The sequence below is a fragment of the Monodon monoceros genome, unplaced genomic scaffold (assembly GCF_005190385.1).
Source record: "Monodon monoceros isolate NGI ecotype Baffin Bay Population unplaced genomic scaffold, NGI_Narwhal_1 Super_Scaffold_15, whole genome shotgun sequence".
Classification (NCBI taxonomy): Eukaryota; Metazoa; Chordata; class Mammalia; order Artiodactyla; family Monodontidae; genus Monodon; species Monodon monoceros.
The window spans coordinates 56,763,559-56,788,404 of record NW_021703771.1 but is presented as its reverse complement, the minus strand read 5'-3'; the positions used below and the strand labels follow the sequence as shown (position 1 = coordinate 56,788,404).

At 37.6% G+C, this 24,846-nt stretch overlaps 1 protein-coding gene across 5 annotated transcripts in view; it reads right to left on the bottom strand.

The window, feature by feature from the left end:
* L3MBTL3 (L3MBTL histone methyl-lysine binding protein 3) overlaps positions 1 to 24,846 on the bottom strand; it is a 118,224-nt gene that overhangs the window by 27,655 nt on the left and 65,723 nt on the right. For all 5 annotated transcript variants that reach the window (XM_029224027.1, XM_029224022.1, XM_029224025.1 and 2 more), the window contains 4 exons: positions 23,580 to 23,690; positions 14,736 to 14,850; positions 11,986 to 12,088; positions 4,116 to 4,265 (listed from right to left, as the gene is read on the bottom strand). In XM_029224027.1, coding sequence (XP_029079860.1) covers positions 4,116 to 4,265; positions 11,986 to 12,088; positions 14,736 to 14,850; positions 23,580 to 23,690 — 479 coding nt within the window. The remainder of the gene's footprint in view (positions 1 to 4,115; positions 4,266 to 11,985; positions 12,089 to 14,735; positions 14,851 to 23,579; positions 23,691 to 24,846) is intronic.

Below are 24,846 nucleotides of genomic sequence, written 5' to 3'. Positions count from 1 at the left end.
TGTGACAATGAAGCTTTTACTGGTGCCCCCAGCAGGGCTGTGTTCCCTCTGTCCACAGTGGTAGCTGGGGTGAAAATGAAGCTTTTCCTGGCTGCCTTTCCTTCCCGGTCTCACCTCTCCACTCCCCTAGTGGCGTTTTCCTCACCTCTCAAGTAAACCACTTGCCATCAAATCTCTGTCTCAAGGTCTGCTTCTGGGGGTGCAACTGTCTCTTGCTGTGCCAAATGCCTTTTTTTAAAATTTAAAAGTAGAGTCTGGCAACCAATTTTTAGCAAGTTATTAAGAAGGATGCAAAGAAAATGTGTTAAAACCTGACTGGGAAATTCCATCTACATGAGCAATGATTATGGAAAAAAAGGAGAGACCATAATCTGACATTATGAGAATCATCTTGTTTGAGTACTCTCTACTCAAAGTTTAACCTAGGAATATTAAAAAAAAATGGGCCAGCCTTACTTTGCTCCTCTGAATTAAATATTGTGAAACAAATAAGCAACCTATTCCTCTTGCAACAGCACTAATAAAAACTAACATTTATCGAGGGCTTATTGCTTATCAGTCACTGTTCTCAGAGCTTTGCACAGCTCACGATTTCATTCTTAAGTCCAGGTGAAAGAATCAGTGATCAAAAAATTTTATGTTTGCTATACACACTACTACATATAAAATAGATAACTAATAACGACCTACTGTACAGCACTGGGAACTCTACTCAATACTCTGAAATGGCCTATATGGGAAAAGAATCTAAAAAAGAGTGGATCTATGTATAACTAATTCACTTTGCTGTACACCTGAAACTAACACAACATTGTAAATCAACTATACTTCAATAAATTTTTTTTTAATTTTAAAAAGGAAAAATGTAATTAAATATGTTCATACAGATTCACTTAAAGCAAAGAAGCCAGATAACTTCAACTCTATTAATTCTACATTAAATCAACCATCTTCAAGCTGTAAGATGAGGCTTCTTTGTTAACAACCTTTCATTTGTTAACATCTGCTGTGCTGCTACCCCATGATCATTTATATCTAAAATACCACGTATCATTTTGATTGTTGTTGAGAACTAGTGACTGCCTGGAGAAGAAAAGAAATAAAATAATCTGAAGCAAATTTTTAAAAATTTAAAAGAATAAAATCTGTATTTAGAAAAGTAAATAAATCGATGTTATTTTGGCTATTTTGGAAATGTTGTTTTTATGCATAATGAAGTGCTTAGATTGAAATATCATGATGTCTGTAATCATTTCTTAAAAATACTTAGCATAAAAAGTAAAGCGAAAAAAAATCTCGGTCAAAAATGTTCACCTTAAAAAGTCTGGGATCATTAAGGGATTGTCTCCCTTATGTTTCCTTCGACAACGTATAACTAATCACATCTCTCCGGTTACTACTAGCCTCCAAATAAATAAATGAATGAGTCAGAATAAATAAATAAAATAAAAATAGTTAACCTGGAAAGTTGAAGACGAGAAGAAATCTGAACAAAGTCTTCAAAACCACGAATAACATAACGCTCATTTACCAAATCCTGGTACCCTTGAAGCAATTTAACTTTAACACAAATAAGTGTAAATATTAATTCACAGAGAAGTAATGGCAGGTTAGAATTCACTGAACAAAAGACAGTATGGGCTAAAAATCTATGTAATGTAAAAATTATTTAGATATCAAACGTGTGCCATGGGTTACGATAGAAACCTTAAAGTCTCTAAGACTGTCTCCTTAATGACAGGTGATGACGCGGAGAACCATGCTCACATCCTCACAGAAGACAGATCCCTGGACTCATTAGAGCCACTATAAACGTCACTCTTTTCTAGAGATCAGACTTGTGGTTACCAGAGGCAGGGGATGGGGGAGGGGGAATTGGAGGAAGGCGGTTAAAAGGTACAAACTTCCGGTTATAAAATAAATAAGTCCTAAAGATGTACAGCATGGTGACTACAGCTAACACTGCTGGATGGTATATTTGAAAGCTGCTAAAAAGTAGATTCTAAAAGTTCTCATCACAAGGAAAAAAACATTTTTTTCTGGATGTACGTGAGGTGATGGATGTTCATTTACTGTGGTAATCATTTCACAATATACATAAGCCAAGTGATTACGTTGTACACCTTAAACTTACACAGTGCTATATGTCAACTGTATCTCAATAAAACTGAAAGAAAAAAATTACTCTTTTCTTACAAATATTTCGAGCTAAAAAGGACCGCAAAAGTCACCTAAACCAACTAGGTCTTTCTGCTGTGAGGAAACTGGACCCAGGTATCCAGCCCAGAGCCCAGAAAGTTAGTGAAAAGCCTGTGAGTTGAAACTGCCAGCCCTTCAGAGTGTCCTGTTAAAATTGTAAACAACATCTCAGCTTTTGAAATCCAAACTTCAGGGATCTTTACCTCCTTGTGAGTCAATGAACTCTGTTTCTGTAATTATTACTATGTGAATTAGTACTTTATTTGTCTTAAAGTAAATTTCCTCAAGTGATATGCCCTCATTACAGGGCACTGAGTTGGGTATATGAATTTATGTTACATTAGTCATGGTTTTAAGGATTAAAAACAAACCATCAGGGACTTCCCTGGTGGCGCAGTGGTTAAGAATCCGCCTGCCAATGCAGGGGACACGGGTTCAAGCCCTGGTCTGGGAAGATCCCACATGCTGTGGAGCAACTAAGCCCGTGCGCCACAACTACGAAGCCTGCGCTCTAGAGCCCTCGAGCCACAACTACTGAAGCCCACGCGCCTAGAGCCCGTGCTCCATAACAAGAGAAGCCACCGCAATGAGAAGCCCACGCACTGCAATGAAGAGTAGCCCCCGCTCGCCACGACTAGAGAAAGCCCATGCACAGCAACGAAGAACAAACACAGCCAAAAAAAAAAAAAAAAAAAAAACAAAACAATCATTGTTGTCGATAATTAAAGAAGTTACAGCTCTCCCCGATCCATAGGGCGAAACTGCTTTTCTCTAAGGATTTTGATACTTTAAATGCCATTACTCCAATAACACTGCTGTGAGCTGAGAATAAGACTTTTTAAAAAAAATTTTAATTAATTAATTTTTGGCTGCATTGGGTCTTTATTGCTGCGCGCTGGCTTTTTTCTCTAGTTGCGGCAAGCAGGGGCTACTCTTTGTTGTGATGCATGTGCTTCTCATTGCGGTGGCTTCTCTTGTTGCGGAGCACGGGCTCTAGGGTGTACGGGCTTCAGTAGTTGCAGCACACGGGCTCAGTAGTTGTGGCTCAAGGGCTCTAGAGCGCAGGCTCAGTAGTTGTGGTGCATGGGCTTAGCTGCTCCATGGCATGTGGGATCTTCCCGGACCAGGGATCAAACCTGTGTCCCCTGCATTGGCAGGTGGATTCTTAACCACTGGGCCACCAGGGAAGTCCAAGAATCAGATTTATTAATTCAAATGTTCACTTGGTTCATCCATGAGAACAAAAGTTACAAAATATTAAAATAATCAAAGAACTACATTGTCTTAGATTTTAAAAACTCTCCATAAAAGAAAGCCCCAAAACCTAAGGATCATCTTTGTATTAATGTTTTCTTTTAGTAATATCTTTAGTTAATATAAAGGCAGAGACCATTTACTTAAAACATCAAACAAAACTTGGTTCTTTACCTAATAATCCACGGAGGTTAAAACATTCCAACTCAACTCTACAAGTGATATCAAAACCAAATGACTGGGCATACAGTACAACAAATATCCTAATAATTAAATGAAATAATGCAGATGCAAGTACTTGGCATATAATGAGCACTAAAAAGAAATAACGTCCATTCTTCACAGGGAATCTACCATCTTCTTTGTAAAGGATGCTTTTATACAAATATTGATCCGTTCATTCAGAGTATGAATTGGCATGAAATGAAAAGGGGATTTCCAAACTTCTAACATCAAGCAAGTTCAACTAAAAGATGAACAGGTAATATGATATCCTGCCTGATTTGGACATACTTTTATAAGTATCATCGGCCTCACGTTAAGTCAGGTGCATTTTCAATAATGTACTAGAAGACATCACTACAGAACATAAATCACCTGAGGAAAAAAAGTCTTCCAACTACAGTACCTCTAAATAACACTAATATTACCACTTTAATTACCTGGTTTCAGGAGATGAAGAGATTTCATTTGTGTCTGCCCTTTTACTTCTTGGAAATGATGGACTAGCTGCAGGCATCTCACCACTTAAGCGGTCTGGGAAAATTCGGTCTTTATTCAAATTGATTTCTGAATAGGGACAGGTGGCAGCACTAAAACATTAAAATTTTTAAAAAACGAAAGAAAAGAACACTCCTGTTAGAGCATAATTACTTCTTCCAATTAAAATGACAAGCTAAAAATATAAAATGCAAAAATTTAACTGGATATATATATTTACATAGATTAAACATACAGTATGAAATATTTTATCTTTAAAACATAATTTAAGGGCTTCCCTGGTGGCGCAGTGGTTGAGAATCTGCCTGCCAATGCAGGGGACACAGGTTCGAGCCCTGGTCTGGGAAGATCCCACATGCCACGGAGCAACTAGGCCCGTGAGCCACAACTACTGAGCCTGCGCGTCTGGAGCCCGTGCTCCGCAACAAGAGAGGCCGCGATAGTGAGAGGCCCACGCACCGCAATGAAGAGCGGGCCCCGCTTGCTGCAACTAGAGAAAGCCCTTGCACAGAAATGAAGACCCAACACAGCCAAAAATAAATAAATTAAAACAAACAAACAAACATAATTTAAGTATATTCTGATAGAAAATATGTCTTTGCATTAGATTTTTAAATGCAGTCTTTGGAAGTGTGCAATGGTCACCGAAGGACTCCCTCCTGTGTTGTCCAAGGGCAGGGCCTGTGCATATCTCTAGGAACCATCAGCCCAAGAGAGAAATGCTTAACATAGAAGGGTGGGTGATAGAGGTGGGACAGAGACAGAGTGATTGACAGATGGAGCAGATCCCTTCCTAAAAGTGATCTTCCAGGCCCAGGGCCATCACAAACTGTTTAATTTCCTTTATAACAGCTGCTACCCTCCAAAGGAAGGAGGTTCCCCCCATTTCCTGTCTCCAGGCCCATATGTATACCTGATATCCTAGAAAAAAAAAAATCAATCTGTAGCTATTCCCATCCCTAATATGAAAACGGACCAGAAGCCAACTTGGATAATGACCCATCTAGCTCCCTTCCCTTCTATCTGTGACCACTGGTTCGTCTCTCAGATTCCATGGGGGGATCACTCCTGTTATCCAAGCAAAGGGAATCTAGGTCACTAACTGTTAATTCAGCATTAAGTCAGCATACTCCTGTGCGTGGGCCTCAGCTTTCCAGTCTCCAGAAAAACTGGGCAGCCTCTATCTCAATACATAATCAGCCCCTCCAACTAACTCCCTATCTTGCCCCTTGGTTTTTTTTTTTTTTTGCGGTACGCGGGCCTCTCACTGTTGTGGCCTCTCCCGTTGCGGAGCACAGGCTCCGGACGCGCAGGCTCAGCGGCCACGGCTCACGGGCCCAGCCGCTCCGCGGCATGTGGGATCCTCCCGGACCGGGGCACGAACCCGTGTCCCCTGCATCGGCAGGCGGACTCTCAACCACTGCGCCACCAGGGAAGCCCTGCCCCTTGGTTTTTAGGAAGCCTCCTGAAATCTGGAAATGATTGGGACTTAGGTAAATTATATTAGTGTCTTGCATATTCTTTTCCTCAGGTTAGGTACTATTTGGAATGTTGATAATCACCTAGGGAAAATTTTTAAACACTGACTTTCTGCCCTCTACCAAGAGAATCTCACACATCCTCCTGGGAGGAGAGAAGAGTCTGCAAATGCTCCCAAGTGATTCTGATAATGGTCTATAAAATTTATCACAGATACCTTGTAAGCAAAAGTACAATCTTTATTTTCTTTACTTACATGCTACTTTGATATCTATGCAAAAGAGGAAAGTAAATAACATTTGATCATGTGTTGACATAAATGTGTATAATGTTAACCCAACAATAACAAAAACAAAACCAGTGATATTTATGGAGCATTTACTATATATAGAACACCATGCTAAGTATTTTACGTTCGTTTTTTACTTAATCTTTACAATAACCCACAAGGAAGGCTTTTCATGTGACAAACTAAGTTTAAAATGGTTAGATAACTTCACTCTTGAATTATTTCATTCATTTGATCGACAAGTATTTATCAAGTAACTATGATGTGTTAATTACCTTTCTAGCCATGGGAAACACAGTCAAAATGAAAAAGACAAGCTGTCTGCTCTCATGGAGCTGATATTCTAGAAGGGGATGGGCTATACATGATTTACATAAATAAACTGGACAACCCCACATAGTGACAAAAGCCAGAATATAATGTAAGAGAGACTGCGGGGCTGCGAGGGGGGTGGTGAGAAAGGGTCTCTCTGAAGAAGGCATTCCAGGAAATGAGAAGAGTAATACAACACAGGGAAAGCCAGGCATGAGTAAGGGAAAGACAGACCAGCTAGGCTAGAGTGAAGTGATCAAGGGCAGGAGATGGTGTAGAAGCAGGCAGGGAAGTATTATGTAGGTCCTAGCAGGTCATAGTCACCAGTTCATATTTTTATTTTAGGTTCAATTTGTAGCCATTGGAGGACCTTTGAATAAAGAAATGATATGGTTTGATTTACAACTGAGAATAATCACTCAGGATTCTAGATGTGCTCTGCAGCTTTATCCACAACGAGCAGGCACAACTTGGAGGACTCCGTTTTCTCATTTGTAAAATGAAGATGACAACGACAAACATTACCACAGACTGAGTGCGTTACCCGGGGTGCGTGCTTTACTTGCATCACCTCATCTAACTCCTATTAGAGTTAGGAATTTGGAAGAATAGGAAGTCACTCCTATTCTAATGCTCAGTTTATAGATGTTGAAACTGAGGCTTTAAAAAGGGAAATTGCGGGCTTCCCCGGTGGCGCAGTGGTTGGGGGTCTGCCTGCCGATGCAGGGGACACGGGTTCCTGCCCCGGTCCGGGAGGATCCCACATGCTGCGGAGCGTCTGGGCCCGTGAGCCGTGGCCGCTGAGCCTGCGCGTCCGGAGCCTGTGCTCTGCAACGGGAGAGGCCACAGCAGTGAGAGGCCTGCGTACTGCAAAAAAAAAAAACAAACAAAACAAAAAAAAACAGCCCGGGCTGAATCCCAGGTCTGCCACTCTCTGATCCTGGGCACTTTCACAAGCATTCTAAATCTCTCCTCCCACTTCTGTAAAACAGAGATTAGAACAGTGCCAGCTTTATAGAACTGCTGAGAGAATTAAATGAGATAACAGATCTAAGTGCCTCACAAATAGGAAGCCACAAAAAAAATCTTGCCTAGGATTATTATTTTAAAAGGAGAAAAAGAGTAACGCTTAACCCCTACTGTGTAAAAGACCATCAGCAAAAATAAACAATAGCATTAAAAACTCCATAATATGCCCCATTTATGGAGGCTCTCTGCTTCCCTCAGGAAAAGTTGATGCTTCTCTCCGAGTGCTACTCATTCATGCCTCTCCAAAAATCTGTTTGTACCACACTCTTCTCCTTAGAAGTAGGGGCCCTCTCCTCTGTACAGCCCATCACCTAACCCAGTATCTGCATACAGCAGACACTCAGTAAGTGTTTGTTCCACGAACGGATGGATGTTGAACGAATATGATGACTATAGTTTGCAGGTATAAATCCAGAGTTACTAATTTTTTAAAACTCTCCATGGACTTTATAAATATCCTTTAAGGTTGCAGGAAGTACTCTGTTTTTTTCTTTTCTTATTTAATTTCACCAAGATAAACCTTACATAGGAAACATTTACTTCTGAAGGCGTTAGATATGTAGAACATTTAGTTTTATATAACTTTAGTTATCCTTTAATCTCCTCCCATTATGACCTCTCGGTAGGCCAAATGAATGAATCAACAAAGGGAAACACCATGACACAACCAATATTAATGCTGCCTTGCTAGAGACAGAAGTAAGTCATCTGGCTCCTGAACATCCCTAGAAATGAGAACACCATATCCACATCCAACTCACTCACTGATTGTTTACATTTCAACATTGAAAAACATCACATTCTTACATTTCATTGTTGAGAACACATTTCTGTTTCTAACACTTCTTAGATCAAATTCAACTATTGTAATTTCTGGAGACTCTAACAACACATGCTAGTCAAAACACAGGCTTTTGCTTACACGTTCATAAAATTGATTATTCGTGCCAAAAGAGCAACTTTCCTTGTTATCTAAGCAAAGAATGCATGTTTTGATTTATGTGGTTTCTCAGTAGATTAATCCAAGCAGAATTTTCTCGTTGTTTTCCTAAGCACAGCATTCTCAGTAAGGACAAAACTAAGCGCCAGTGAAATGAACCTTTTAAAGAACAGTCATGATGCAGCAGCTCTTCCACAAGCCTACCAAGGAAATGGAAAACAGGCTGTGACTGGTAAGGATTAATATCCCGCCAGATAAAGAGCTTTGAGTGCTGAAAAGAGAACAGCATATTCAGGGAGACTAAGAAAAGCCAGCTGAGAGGGCTGAAAAGAAGGGAATATAGGACACAGGCAGGAGCTGACACTAGTTCTCTGGATCGCATCCCTGCCCCAGAGTTATATACAGATCTGCCGGTTATGTCTGATACGTGACAAGGAAATGAACACAATGAACACGACTTCTTTATCAATGCATGGCTTCTAAGCCATGAGGTATACTTCTTCCTCTCTCATTCCAGAAAACAATGAGTCATTCTCCACTATGGTTCCAATTATACTGATAGATTTTTTTTTTTTTGGATCACATTTCTCCATAACATCTTTCATGATTCTCCCCATAATTTCTCCCTTCATTTAGCAAATACAACACTGCATCTTTGAAAAAAGACTCCAGAGAGAGTCACTGAAACTTTGTGAAATGGTTGTGGACCAGGTGAAGGACCCTCAGAGTTCCACAGCACACTTAGGGAAAGGCAGTCTTAATGAATGGCTGGTGCCATCAGGCAAGGGACAGGACTGTCACCACAGACCTTGCTGTGACAGGCAAACCTCTCTGCTCAGACCTACAGCACTCCTAAAAAGATTATGGACATTGTTACAAGGTGGATTTCCTTCCCAGAAGACCAAAAAAAAGAAAATTCTTTGTAAATTTTTCATTGTACTCCCCAAAACATAATGTCAGCATTCACCCATTTTTAAGATTTCTTTTTTTCCTTCATAATTTGAGCAAATTGCCTTTGGTTCAATGAACATCTTGGGGTTGTACAGTAGAGAGGTACATATGTCAAAGTTTCAATATTAGTTACTATTTCGTATCTTATATTTTAATAAAATTATGTACAGCTTTTATAGGTCCATTAGTCCCTGAGTTCTTTGAAGGCGGGATCTGTGACTAATTCAGGGAGCCGTGCCCTGAGAGTCAGTGAGGGGGGGTGGTCAAGGGCACAGTTAGACTGGGCACCATTCCTGGCTCCCCCGTCACCAGCAGTCAAGTAGGCAAGTTAGAAAAACCTCTAGGGTGCCATGGTGGCTTCATCAAAAAAATGGAGGAAATAATAGTTCTGTATTATAGGGTCGCTTGAAGGTTATCCAATACATGTAAAACAATTTGTGCAAAGCTCAGAGAGAGTAAACAAATGCTCAATAAATCTTACTAAAAAAAAGAAAAACACTGCTCAACAATATTTACTAAATGAAAGAATTTACAGATATATAATGGAAATATAGCATACTAATGAGTTTTTGGACTTATATACAGTAGTCACTCCCTATCCGTGGTTTTGCTTTCTGTGGTTTCACTTGTCTAAGGTCAACCAAGGTACGAAAATATTAAACGAAAAATTCCAAAAATAAACAATTCATAGGTTTTAAACTGTTCGCCATTCTGAGTAGCGTGACGAAATCTCACGCTGTCCTACTCTGACCTGCCAGGGAGCAAATCACCCCTTAGTCCAGTGTACCCCGCCCGTTAGTCACTTAGTAGCCACCTAGGTTATCAGATCCACTGTCGAGGTATCACAGGGCTTGTGTTAAGTCGCCCTTACTGTACTTAATAACAGCCCAAAGTGCAACAGTAGTGATGCTGGCAATCCAGGTACACCAAAGAGAAGCTGTGAAGTGCTTCCTTAGGTGAAAAAGTGACAGTTCTCCACTTCACGAAGAAAGAAAAAAATCATATGCTGAGGTTGCTAAACTCTACAGTAAGAACAAATCTTCTATCTGTGAAATTTTGAAGAAAGAAAAAAATTCGTGTTAGTACTGCTGTCACACCTCAAACTGCAAAAGTTAGTGTATAATAAGCATTGAGTTAAAATGGAAAAGGCATTAAATTTGTACAATGAGATATTTAGAGAGAGAGAGACCACATTCACATAACTTTTAATATAATATATTGTTATAATTGTTCTATTTTATTATTATTGTTGCCAATCTCTTACTCTGCCTAATTTGTAAATTAAATTTTATCACAGGTACGTATGTATAGGAAAAAACATAGTACATATAGGGTTTGGTACTATCTGAGGTTTCAGGCATCCACTGGGGATCCTGGAACATATCTCCCACAGGGATAAGGGGGGTAAGGGAGATACTACTGTAATGCCTAAAAGTAATCCAGCTGCTTTCACTTGCCAATACTGAATCACTTCTAAGATGCAGTATTTTCATGTCCCTTTAATCATACAGCTTTTGGTTTGCAGTCATACAAGCCATGAAAAGGATTTTTAAATGGATATTTGCAAATGGAATCATTATTCTATCTATGCACAGACTTTTACTCTGGAACACACTGAACCCCATAAAAAAACTTGGCATGGGCTTCCCTGGTGGTGCAGTGGTTGAGAGTCCGCCTGCTGATGCAGGGGACACGGGTTTGTGTCCCGGTCCAGGAAGTTCCCACATGCCGCGGAGCGGCTGGGCCCGTGAGCCATGGCCGCTGAGCCTGCGCGTCTGGAGCCTGTGTGTCCGGAGCCTGTGCTCCGCAACGGGAGAGGCCACAACAGTGAGAGGCCCGCGTACCGCAAAAAAACAAAAAAACAAAACTTGTCAGGAGTGTTGCAAAAGGAAGATAAGCAGCATTTGAGGCTGCAGAGATTTAAGAAAGAGGAAATTATATAAAGATAAAATAATCACACCAATTTAACAATTTCTATTAATTCTTAGAGGAACAGGTAGTGAAATCTTCAGATTTTTTAAAGACCTAGATTCACAACCTGTATAACCTAGGTAAACAAGGAATCATTATTATTACTGGGCCATCCAATTAACATACAGTTAGAATACTTATACCGACAAATTATTATTCTAATATGTACGTGAATAAGGTGATGCCTCAGTCCTCTAAAAATCCCAGTTAAATCACAGAAATTTCTTACTATTTCAGTAGTATTTTAGCGTGTCTACAAAGACCCCAAATTGCCTGAACAATACATCACATTTCAAATGTACAAATTCGGTTTCTTTCTTTTAAGTTACTTAGATGTGAGAGAAAAATATTGAAAAACTTTATTTTTGACAATGTATTCTGATGTTTGTCTATTTATATTTGTGGCTTTTGTGATCTTTGCTGCTAATCTACAATAATCTCACCTCTCGTTATTCAAATTGTTGAGTCACCCAATCATAGAATATTCTACCAAACAAATACTTTCAACAAGGCCTGCCCCCTTCTCATTATTAATAATCAACCCAAAATGACTATCTCAGAAGTTCAGTATCTATAAAACTAATCAGGTTGCCAAGAAAAGCCAAGTACCTAGAGTGAATCTATTTTAAATCATGAACGCATTCTTTCCCAGGCAAATTTAACTACAGATACACTCTTCATTTTTACATGGTCCCCATGGTAACCACATTTCATATGGATCTGAATGCAGAATTAGTTAATATCTATTTAGTATACATGGAAATCATTATCTTCCACATACAAGGGACAAGCACCCTCTGACCACATAAGGAATCTCCACCTGAGTGGCAGCACCACATACCTGTGAGGGCCCAGGTGTCTTGCTCTCTTAAAATGGCCAATCCCTTTACATCCTGGGGTTGAGCATCCACCGTGTTCCGAGGCTTCCATTAATTCTAAGGGGCCTATTAAAAAGCCAAAAACAAAGCAAAAATTTAAGGCTATAAGAGTCAAATGTCTTGGATCAGAATAGGGAAAAAAAATCCAATTTTTCAATCAACATGTATAAACAGAAAAAGAAGGTCCTACAAAATTAAAAATACATCTAAAGTCTCTACTTCTAAAGGTTTTCCCCTAGGACTTTGCTCACACTTCAACAGTGAAATGGTAACCTTTGATCCAACCCTCTTTCAAAATGTCACAAATTCCAGAGATACCGAAATCTAAAATAATGAGATGATTCTGAACATTTTGATCAAGTAAACAACATAATTAATATATGAATACCTGGACACTGTGAAAACTTCAGAGAATACACCAGAATACAGAAGAACAGTTACAGATGCCCTCAAGCAACTCTCCTCACCTTTCATTCCTTTTCCTGACTAATCATGTTAATGTGTAACCTTCCTAGATGTTCCAAGCATTCCCACATGTATCTATATTTGTATATATACATGTATCAAGTTTTTGGTTTTGTTTTATTTTGCCACATAAAAGGCACAACATAGATATGTATGATTCTGAAACATTCTTCTTTGGTCTTTAACTTCATGTCTTATAAATCTTTCCATCTCAATAGTAATATTTTTATGACTGTTGCATTGTAGGTGTAGCATGAGTGCACCATAATTTATTTAACCAAAATTTGTTTCCAAGGTTTATTATTTTAAACATACTGTAACCGATACCATGTCTGTGTATTCTGGTGCCCTTATGTAGCTTCTATGTGGCATCCAGAAGTGAAGCCACCAGGTGGGGGAAGGCATGTGAAATTTTTAAGAAACCCGACAATAATGTATTTGCTACATTTTTCTTTCTACAATGTATTTATTTTCCTCCAAAACTGAGATCTGGTATGTCAAGTTCTCAGTGTACCTTTTTTAAAAAATTGAAGTTAACTGAAATTTTTATTGAGGTGACTGTAGCTTTGCACGCAGTTGTAAGTAATAATACACAGGGAGATCCCTTGTACACTTTGCCCAGTTTTTCCCAATGGTACTATTCTGCAAAACTACAAGATAAAATCACTATTAGGATATTGACATTGATACATTAAATTTTGATAGTCTGACAAATTGTCTTCCAAAATTTAGTGCTAGTTTTAAAAGATGATGATACTGTTAAAGTCTAGAAACACTCTACTTTTTCAAATATTAAATTTTTTCTTTTATGTATTTTTGACTATCAGGTAACTAAAAATGCAGTAAGAGGCAAAAGGATTAACCAAAGAAGAAATGTACACTAGAGAAGTATTGGGTTGGCCAAAAGGTTTGTTTGGTTTTTCCCATAAGATGGCTCTAGTAGTACTTAGTTGTCTTTAACTTATTTCAAAACAATTTTGTTAGATTTTATGTGACAGCTGTCATATTAGCATGCATTTAAAAAAAAGACATCAGAATTGGTGAATTTTTGTGTAGCCATTTTAATACTGAAGATGGAAGACAAAAAGCAACATTTTTGGCATATTATGCTTTATTATTTCAAGAAAGGTCAAGCGCAGCCAAAATGCAAAAAAAGATTTGTGTAGTGTATGGAGAAAGTGCTGTGACTGATCGAACATGTCAAAAATGGTTTGTGAAGTTTCAGGCTGGAGATTTCTCACTGGACGATGCTCCATTAGACCAGTTGAAGCTGACAGCGATCAAATCGAGACATTAATTGAGAACAATCAACATTATACCAGGTGGGAGATAGCTGACATACCCAAAATATCAAATCAAGCATTGAAAATCATTTGCACCAGCCTGGTTATGTTTATCGCTCTGATGTTTGGGTTCCACGTAAGTTAAGCGAAAAAAACCTTCTTGACCATATTTCTGCATGTGATTCTCTTCTTAAACGTAATGAAAACATTCCGTTTTTAAAACAAGCTGTGATAGGCAATGAAAAGTGGATACTGTACAATAATGTGGAACAGAAGAGATCGCGGGGCAAGTGAAATGAACCACCACCAACCACACCAAGGGCCAGTCTTCATCCAAAGAAGGTGATGTATATATGGTGGGACTGGAAGAGAGTCGTCTATTATGAGCTCCTTCTGGAAAACCAAATGATTAATTTCAACAAGTACTGCCCGCAATTAGACCAACTGAAAGCAGCACTCGATGAAAAGCATCCAGAATTAGTCAACAGAAAACACATAATCTTCCATCAGGATAACGCAAGGCCGCATGTTTCCTTGATGACCAGGCAAAAACTGTTACATCTTGGCTGGGAAGTTCTGATTCATCTGCTGTATTCACCAGACATTGCACCTTCGGATTTCCATTTTTTAGGTCTTTACAAAATTCTCTTAATGGAAAAAATTTCAATTCACTGGTAGACTGTAAAAGGCACCTGGAACAGTTCTTTGCTCAAAAAGATTAAGTTTTGGGAAGACTGAATTACGAAGTTGCCTGAAAAATGGCAGAAGGTAGTGGAAAAAAAGGGTGAATACATTGTCAATAAAGTTCTTGGTGAAAATGAAAAATGTGTCTTTTATTTTTACTTAAAAACTGAAGGCACTTTTTGGCCAACCCAACAGAATGAGAAGGTAGAGGAAAAGAAAATATTAAGCACACTACACAAGAAAATGGAAACATTTCTTTAGGTTATCACTGTGTCTCTTACTCAAAGGAGGCTGAAGAGGATGCCCGGTTTTTGAACACCAACCGACGGGGTGAATATCAGGAGAATCTGCATCTATCCAGTAATCATAGCAACTATTCCAGCCATCAAAGTGAACCTGGATAACAAAAAGAAATTAATAGTATAATTTAGGTCACGAGAATTCCTACAGTAAAAGTTTTGCCCACCATAACCATCTTCATTCTCTTCTAACTTATTTAGTACATTTAATATCCAGATAAATTATTCAAATTACTTCATCCTAGTTTGAGAAAAGAGGTACTGTTGGGGCTTCCCTTGTGGTGCAGTGGTTGAGAGTCCGCCTGCCGATGCAGGGGACACGGGTTCGTGACCCGGTCCGGGAGGATCCCACATGCCGCGGAGTGGCTGGGCCCGTGAGCCATGGCCGCTGAGCCTGTGCGTCCGGAGCCTGTGCTCCGCAATGAGAGAGGCCACAGCAGTGAGAGGCCCACGTACCGCAAAAAAAAAAAAAATGAGGTACTGTTGAACTACATTATCTAACCATAATTAAATGTCTTGACAAGGGCACTTTTTGGGTAATACTTCTACAGACATATTACATGTATCTCCCACTACTATAAGCAGTTTGAGTACCTAACATCTTCATATGAGCAACACTAAACACCCAATAAATATTACTGAGCAATGAATAAATCAGGGAAGGGAGGGAGGAGGAGGGAGAGTAGAGAAGCAGGACCTTTCATATAAATGTCAAGTCTCCTAGAATTATGCTAAAGAAGACTTAAAAAAATTCAGCAGATGGACACCCAATTTACAAAATATGCCTCCATCAAATGCATTTTAAAATATTTTTTCTCATAAATAACTACAATATCTCTCAAAGAGATTTTACAGAGTGGTCAGGGCTACCAACTTTATTGGCCACCATGTAAAAGGGCAGTTAGTCTTTCAGGCATGGTTACTAAGGATCAGCTACATATCTTTCAAGTATCACATAGTTTTTATCTTTTAGAAGGAAAGGATATACTAAAATGTTATATATATTTTATTCTAGATCAAGTTTGCCAGCTAGATTTCCTTCTTAAAGTCTATGAATCTCTTTCTACTAAAAACACAATAGATGCCAGATGGATAAAAAAATCCAAACACTGAAAACTGAACAATAAAAGTTCTAGAAGAAAGCATACATTAATATATTTATCTCAGAGCGCAGTAGCCTTTGTAAGGAAGACACCAAACTCAAAAGCCATAAAAGAAAAGATGCATCAATTCGAGTACATCAAAATTTAAATATTCACAATGGCAAATATTACTGCTGGCAAGATGGAAAACCCAAAAGAAACCTGAAAAACACATCTGTTAACATGTGACAATGTACTTCGTTCCTTAATTTGTAAAAACACCATATATCAGTATAAAAAGATGAAAAATCCAACAGAAAAGATGGAAAAGATACAAATGGCTCATAAACAAGAAAATAGTAAACACGTGAAAAGACAATCAATTTCACTTATAACTAAAAAACTACAAATTAAAATCACAGGATGAAATTCTTCTTTCAATATGCCAAAATATTCCATTTTGGTGACTTCTAGAGCTGATAAGTATGAGAATAAATGGACGTTCTCATAGACCATTGACAGGAGTCTTGACTGGTGAGATATTTCTGGAGAGTTATTTGGCAGTAATGGATCAACACTTAAAATATATCATCTTTGACTTGATAATCTAAATAACTCAACTCGTTGTAGTAGAAAGCAACCAGAGTGTCTACCATCAGGAGATTGGTTAAATAAATTATGGTACATTTATATGATGGAATAGTACAGAGTTATTAAGGTATGTATATATGGGTTCAATATAATGTCCATTGCAATGACTCCACTTTCTCAAGCTTAGAAATTAATTAATCCTAGAATTAAATCCCACAGAATTCCACACCTTCAGGAAATCATGGATAATATTTTAAAGAGGAGAAAAGATCACAGAGCTAGTTAGGAGGAGTAAGAGGCTAAAATTCATGGATCCAAAATAAACTGGTTCATCACTCACATACATTGCATATAAAAGCAGCACTTAAAGAAAGTTGTTTAACTTGAAACAACCCTTTCCTTTCCTCTGATCAAAAATAATGTTCAAATAACACAGAATGATATTCATGGTAATTTTCTAAAGTTTATGCTATCAATGCCACCAATAAATGAGCAGTCATAATTCACAGCATTATAGTTAAGTCTTAAGCATTCTAATTCTCAACTAATCATCAAGTGATAATGCTCTATTTTACTGGATACACGAAACTCTTACGTTTTCTCATCTTGCTGTTCCTGAATTTCACTTCTTCTATACTGGAATCAATGTCCCCATATCTCATGTTCCATTTGTTAAATTTTACAAAATTTAGCTATCTTCCTATAGCAAACAAACTCAATCCTAACAAGTAAGTGGTTCTCCAACCTGGATATACACTAGAATTACTCCTGATTATTGAAAAGAAGAAGAAAAAAAAAAATACAAAAATGGCTGAGCCCACCAAGGAGGTTCTGAACTTATAGCTTGGGTTCTGTGCACCTATATGTTTACTTAACTTCTAAGTAACTCTGCTGTGCACTCAGAATTGAGTCCCACTGACACTAAACAGGACACTACTGTACAGCAATAAAGACTCCAAAAATCTTAATATCATCATAAATAATAGGGTTCTTTAAAAAATCTCCTCCCATATACCTTCAAGAATATGTTGGAGCTACTATATCTGGTGATACCATTAACCCCTTCCTACTTTTCATTAAAACTGACCTCTCAGTTTGGCAATGAAAAGTCATCTATCTTAGACGACAGATATACCTTAGTTACTGTAAATAAGTCTAACATCTCCTACAAACTAGGCTGGCCGGCAATCGGGAGAATCCTAGTACTTTAAGGTTAAATTTCAGAGTTAAAATTTAATTTAGATATTATGAACAGAGGTAACAATACAATTCCCTAAGTAGCAAATGCACTTAAAAACTGCTACCTAATCATTTATATGTGGAATCTAAAAAATAATACAAATGAATATATATGCAAAACAGAAAGAGACCCACAGATATAGAAAACAAACTAGTGGTTACCAGAGGGGAGAGAGAAGGGGGAAAGAACAAATTAGGGGTATGGGACTAACAGATGCAAACTACTATGTATAAAATAGATAAGCAACAAGGATATATTGTACAGCACAGGGAATTATAGCCATTACTTATAATAACTTTTAATGGAGTATAATCTGCAAAAATACTGAATCACTACACTGTACACCTGAAACTAATAAAATACTGTAAGTTGAGTATACTTCAATTAAAAAACTGCTATCTGAAATTATGTGAACATTAATAATATATACAAAATTAATATTAACCCTAATTAATATTCTTACTCTGGAATCCCAGATGAAATAAATTTATTAAAGTTTATATAATTTCATCTTTACTACTTCAGTCCCTGGCACATTAAGAGGCTGTAAACAAACAAAAAATCAGACACTCCAGTAATGGTAACGGATAGCTTTTCTCTTGCTGGGTCCTATTTTGAAATGAAATCAAATGCCTGACAAAGAGCAAGAGAGGAAGATACATAAACATACAAAACGAAATATTTAAACATTGTACAGAACATAAAAAGACATCCAAAAATATTTATAATAGAAATGTCCCAGTATAAAAACAGTTAAACATAAAAGCGACAAGGCTGAATTTCATTAAAATTCTAAAGAAAATAGACTATTATGTATCAAAGCATAGTACAGATGATTTAACTTACACATATTTAAAATTATAGTTTAGAAAACTGAATACATTTTTTAACCTAGGAGTGTAATTTGGACGCTTTATTGTTATTGAAAATTTCAAGATTAAGACAGATAATATTTTTAGAAAGCACACTATTTCTTTTTTAAAAAAATGATTTGGTTCTATTTTCTGTTCAGGTGAAAGGCAACTCAGTAAAACACATTTTAGACCCAGGTGCTTATTTCTGCTCTCTTCTGAAATGAAAGTTATGTTTGAAAAGGTACAAACCCAGAAGGACAAAGGACAAATGGAGAAGGAAAGTAGCTGGTAGGTGAGAAGCGGCAATGATGTATGTGGAGGGCAGAAGCAGATGAGGGAGTGCTGACCCACTGGTAGAGAGTGGGTGGGTTGCAACCCAGATGCCTAGAGAGGGAATGCAGGCCCAGAGTGAACTGGCTCACAGTGCAGAACCCAGAAGGACTCAATGTGGAGGCAGCAGGTATGTGAGGAGGTCTGGAAAATGACAGGATTGGCTCAAACTCTGAATATGGAGTGGTTAGACCTCTAGGTCTGATCCTCTATGCCACCCACCAAAGTAACTGCCCCTTCAGCAACCCCGCAAGAGTAGAGGTTTACTTTCTAGAGACATAAGCATGGAGGTTTTAAACTCCAGGACAATGGTGACAGGCAGGACAGAAAGCACACGGACTGAGTGCGAGCCTGTATCCTCCAACCCCATCCTTCTCCCTGCCTCACACAGCGGCCACCAAGTTTGCCCCTCCCTAGGGAGAAGACTAGAAGAAACGGAAAGGCTCTAGACCAAGAATCCAGACGCTGAAGAATGGGGACCTCCCTATAAAAAAAGCTGGCTCTCTGCTCTCTTTTCCCACATGAAGCCCAACAGCCAATAAAGCCCACCTTATTGACTAAAAACAACTAATGTTAAGCGCCTTTTCTTACTGTGAACAGCCAACCAAGGGCTTGACATTTGAAGAGAGGCTCTAATGTGAAAGCAGAAGCCAAACTAACTCAAAGAGGAATTTAGAGAAAATAAAAGGAAACAGAAGGAAAACTATCACTGGTGTCCTCAGATAAGAAACAATATTGCTTCAGGAAATAAAAAGAGGATGCCATTTTGAAAGGGGGGAAGGGAGAAGACTAGAAAATGAGAAAAAACTCTTGAAAATTAAAAAAAACATAGTTGTAATTAAAAATACAATACAGGATTTAAAAAACAGAGTGGATATCTCTAAGCAAGTAGAAAAAAAAAAAATCAGAGAAGCATAAGAAAGAAAATATAAGAAAAATAGGGGGTCCACCCCAGAGGTTTAATACCAGAGTGTAGCAGGACTTGCAAAAGACAACAGTGAGAGAGAAGGAAGTCATCCAAGCAATAACGTAAGAACATTTCTAAAAACCAAAGGATATGAAAATCCACAGTGAAAGGGTATTAGTGCCCTGCATGATAAATGAAAAAAGACCCTCACACCAAGGCACGTCACCACAAAACATCAGAATATCAGGGACAAAGATGGTCTTGAGAGTTTCCAGAGAGAAAAGGTACATCACCTAGAGAGAAGGAACCCAGTGTCCTTGGATGTCTCAAAAACTAACACTTGGGCTTCCCTGGTGGCGCAGTGGTTGAGAGCCCGCCTGCCGATGCAGGGGACACGGGTTCGTGCTCCGGTCCGCGAAGATCCCACATGCCGCGGAGCGGCTGCGCCCGTGAGCCATGGCCGCTGAGCCTGCGTGTCCGGAGCCTGTTGCTCCGCAACGGGACAGGCCACAACAGTGAGAGGCCCGCGCACCGCAAAAAAACAAAAACAAAAACAAAACTAACACTTGACGTGGGAAGACAGCAGAACAATGCTTGTAGTTTCTGAGGGGAAATGATTCTCTACCCCATCACAGTATGAATCAAGTGAAAGGCTGGTATATTGACATTTTCAGATACGCAAAGAGTCGAAAAATATGCCTTTCATACACCCTTCCTCAGAAGGATGTGTTTCAGCAAGGTAAGAGAGTATACAAAGAAGTATAAAGCATGAGACTCAGGAAAAATGAACATACAATATAGTGTGTTGGCAAAGAGGAGTCTCAGGATGAAAGCTGTGTGTGAGGCTGAGAGGGTAACCACGCTGATCAGAATAGGTGGCTGTTAAGCTGTGGGAAGAAGGGTTCAGGAAAAAAAGAAACATATAGATGCAAGATTCAAAAATACACTTGAGCTTTTTGACCAAAAGACTTGTCAGATTTATTGGAGCATTTGTTAAAATCTAGTAAGAACACAGACAATTTAAAATCAAAATAGAAATTAATTACTGACTCTAGGAAAAACAAAGTATCATAAGAAAAAGACTCCTTTGCTCAGCAGTGGACAAGATTTGTTTACAACAGTAAACATGGAAGAGTGAAAAAAAAAGAACAAACACTGTGAAATAATTACTGAAAGGATAAGCGGAAGGGAAGGATGACGAGATCTAAATCCTGAACTACCAAAACAGGAAGGAAATAAATATATTTAAAATTGACGGATTCAGAAATAGCAGAATGCAGCTACTATTTTTTTAAACTGCCGATCAAATGTCATAAGCAACAGCCAAAAGAGGTGAAAGTTCCTGCCTCTGGGGAACCAGAGGTGGGGATGGAGAGGGCAGAACAATCTTACGTTCTGTCACGAAAACATAAAAGACGAGAGCAAAAATATTCTTTTCATTTTTCTTCAACAGCAAAATATACCAGGTTTAAAAAAATTTAACTGTAATAACTCAGTGTGAAATATTATGTATTACATAACTTAAAAAGTTGATTTTATTTAACTTAAGAGTTGATTTTTATCCTTGAGAAACTTAAAATATTACACTACACTAATGACTTCGTCTCTATTTTCCGCTTTCTTGTCCTTCCTGAAAAAGAAAAAATAAGCATTCTTGCTATATCATCTCCCATATTATTAGAAAAACTTCTACTGTTGAAAGCGTCCTGTATTTTCACAAGTCTCTGATGAATCCTCAAATTGGGTTACTGTCACCTGTTCATTAACCTTTTGTGGACTTCATAAAAAAACAGATATTTGTCCACTGGTTTATGTTTAGCTATGAAATTCATTCCAGTATTCTAAAAGATGATTGTCAACTATATACCTCACTAGCCAGTTCTTTTTTGTGTATTAAAGATTGACCCGGATGTTGTACTGGAAAGAGAATTCAGCCAGAAGCAAAAAGAGCTGGATTTCTAGTCTAAACTTTTCTCATTAACTAACTGAACCATCCACTTTAGAGTATTTGACCCCTCTGGACCAAAATCACAAAAGTAATTTGTGTTCCTGAAACCTGATAATTAAAAAGAAAAACCTAATCACGTATAATCTTAACAGAAAATCACTGCCATTATTTTGCTTTGTTTATTTCCATAACTGCTTAAGTATGTGTGTGTGTGTGTATATATATATATATATACACACACACACATATATATACACATACATACATATATATATACACACATACATATATATATTCTTTTAAAAGACAATACCAGACATTATATATAGTATTAAACCCGAATTTCTCACTTGCCAAAATTAAATATTTTTCTAAAATATGAACCAGCATGTAGACGTATAGTCATTTATTTTTACCCATCTCCCACTCTGCTTATTCTCAATGCTAAATACCATAAACCACTGGCTCTGTTATATCCTCCTTGCAGCTTTTATCTTTGCATATTCCTTTTGGTTATTCCTTTAACATAAATTCCTAGGACTGAAATTCCTGAATTAAAGGATAAACAACATTCTAAGACTTTTGATGCCTATCACCAAACTGCTCTCCAGAAAGGCTGAGACACTTTATACTTTCACCAGCTGTATATGGGAATAAACTTTCTGCACCTAAGCCAAAACACTTTTTTGTTTTCAATTCTGACCAATTTGATTTATAAAAATAATGTATTACTTAATTCTACATTTCTAAGGAAAACTAACAAGAAAACACACTTGAAAAAGATTAACACAGGTCTTCCATTACTTATAAAATTTTCTAAAATGTTATATGATTACACAATTTTAAAAACAGTGAATTAAATGCTAAAAGTTCTATTTTATGGAAATACTACATTTGTACAGGTTTTTCATGTTATTTTATAATTTATTTTCCTATATATTATCTCATTAGAGATTATGAAGATCTGATTTATTATTATTTAAAGAACATGAACTTAGACTCCTATAGCTTCAGACCGTGACTTAGTTCTGCCACTGCCCATAATTAATAAGTAATTTATTCTGCGCCTCAGCCTCATTGATAAAGTAATGACAATAACATAAATCTCCCACACTGCTATCACCACAAATATCAGATAATGGAAGAATATTCCTACCCTGTAAAACTCCATGTAAATCTAATGTCTTGCTGCTCTCATAACTAGTATTATTCTTAACAGAAATTCTAAATGATCCTGTGAGGTAAGTAGAAGGCACATCATTCTGGTTTGAGAGTGAAGTTAACGCTGAAGCCAGAAACAGAGACGAGAGCCTGAAGCTCCTCACCGGGAACTGCTACTACACTTCACTTTACCACATTTGGACATGGACTGAACCCATCTTCTTACATGTTTGTTTACTTTATGAGAGGTACTTGACTTTTATTAATCCAACTCTAATAAAATCTGACTTTATTTATAAAAATATTGCTCTTAACTTGTCCTATATTAAAAAACAGGATATTCTGAAAAGTCGACATGCACTATACCCCATAAGAAAACACTGACCTTAAATATTTTTTAAAAAGAACACACTACTGGAAAATGAAGTATTATATCTTCTCCTGAATAGATGACCTTAATATGATGTATCTACTTTTTTCCTCCAAATATATACTTAAAATATTAAAAGCCAGTCATAATTAAAGAGAATACTTATGTAAAGTGAAAAAGTGGAAAAATACTGACTCACAAGGATGTGCGCAGCCACTTAATTTGCATATTTCTATGGCTTTACTACTTTGATTCTCGGACTTCACAAATTACATATCTGCTAAAGTTTTCGTCTAAGATGTCTTGTAAAAAAAGACCAAACAAAACCACAAAGAACACTTACTTTTATTCGGTGATCATCCATGTCTGCAACTGTTGCTACTCTAATAAACATGGGATTTCTTTTGTCTATGACCTCAAGCTTCATTTTTTTCTGGAATCCATGTGGAGGTTTCTGCCATAACAGAAAATTTTTTACAGTGAGATTCAGAGGAAGGGAAGGTGAGCTCTATGTCACAAAGACAGAATTTAAGAAAAAAAAAAGATGAGTTATTAAGGAAACTAGCTTCTCAAACTCAAGTTCCTAGAATGGCTTTGGACCTCACTCTCCCTATTGAAAAAATAATCCCAAATCACATGGCCAAGCCCACAGGCAATAGAAACAGCCTGGGCAACTAACTAGTCACAGGAGCAAACAGAAAGCCAAAGATCTTAAGATGAAATTCAAAATACTATGGTTTTTTTGATTAGCCATAGGGATGACAAGTTTCTTCTCATTGGTTGGAGGTGTCTTGGCAAAAATCAACAAACATGAAAATTATTTTTAAAAAAGAGGGGAGAAGCTTCAAGTGGCAAAGATGAGACACAGAGATTAGAGGCGGTAGTGGGACCAAAAAGCAACAGATGTCTTTTTAAGAAGAGAATTAGCAATCAAGACATGCAAGATGGAATTGCTCTACTAAGAACAAGAATGAGAATGAGGACCTACAGCTACCCACACCTCAATACTCAGCAAAAACCCATCAGCCTCTGAAAAATTTACGGGCAGAAGGCAAGGTGATTGCTAATGGGTGTAATAAAAGTGTTACTGTGAAAATCAAGTGTGAAAATTATGTAAAGGATGCAGAACAATTAATGCAAGGTACCTAAAGACCAAACGAGAGAAATCTTAATTTTCCCTCTGATATCACTGTGACACTAGATATGCAGACTGAGCTTGATGTAATTTTATCCAGTTCAAAGCAAAGTGCAAAGCAGCTCTTCTTTGTACGAGGCTATGTTAAAGTTAGAGAGTCAGGTAAAATCCATAAATATGACATGACTCTAAACATTACTCATTTATAAATCCTGAATTTACTCTCAGATGGAATCATACATATTCTTTGATATGGCTTTTCTTCATGTAATATAGTTTTTCTCTCAAAAATTTTGATGTTCTTTTCTTATGTATTTGGGTCCATGCCTACTAATTAATTCTATCATTAAACATCCTAGAAATTTATGCACGAAAGGATCCATTAAATAAAAATGTTGTTTATGATAGACTGTTCACATTTTTTTTAAATAAAGTATTTAAAATATCTTTCTTTTCCTTTAAATTCATGGGAAAA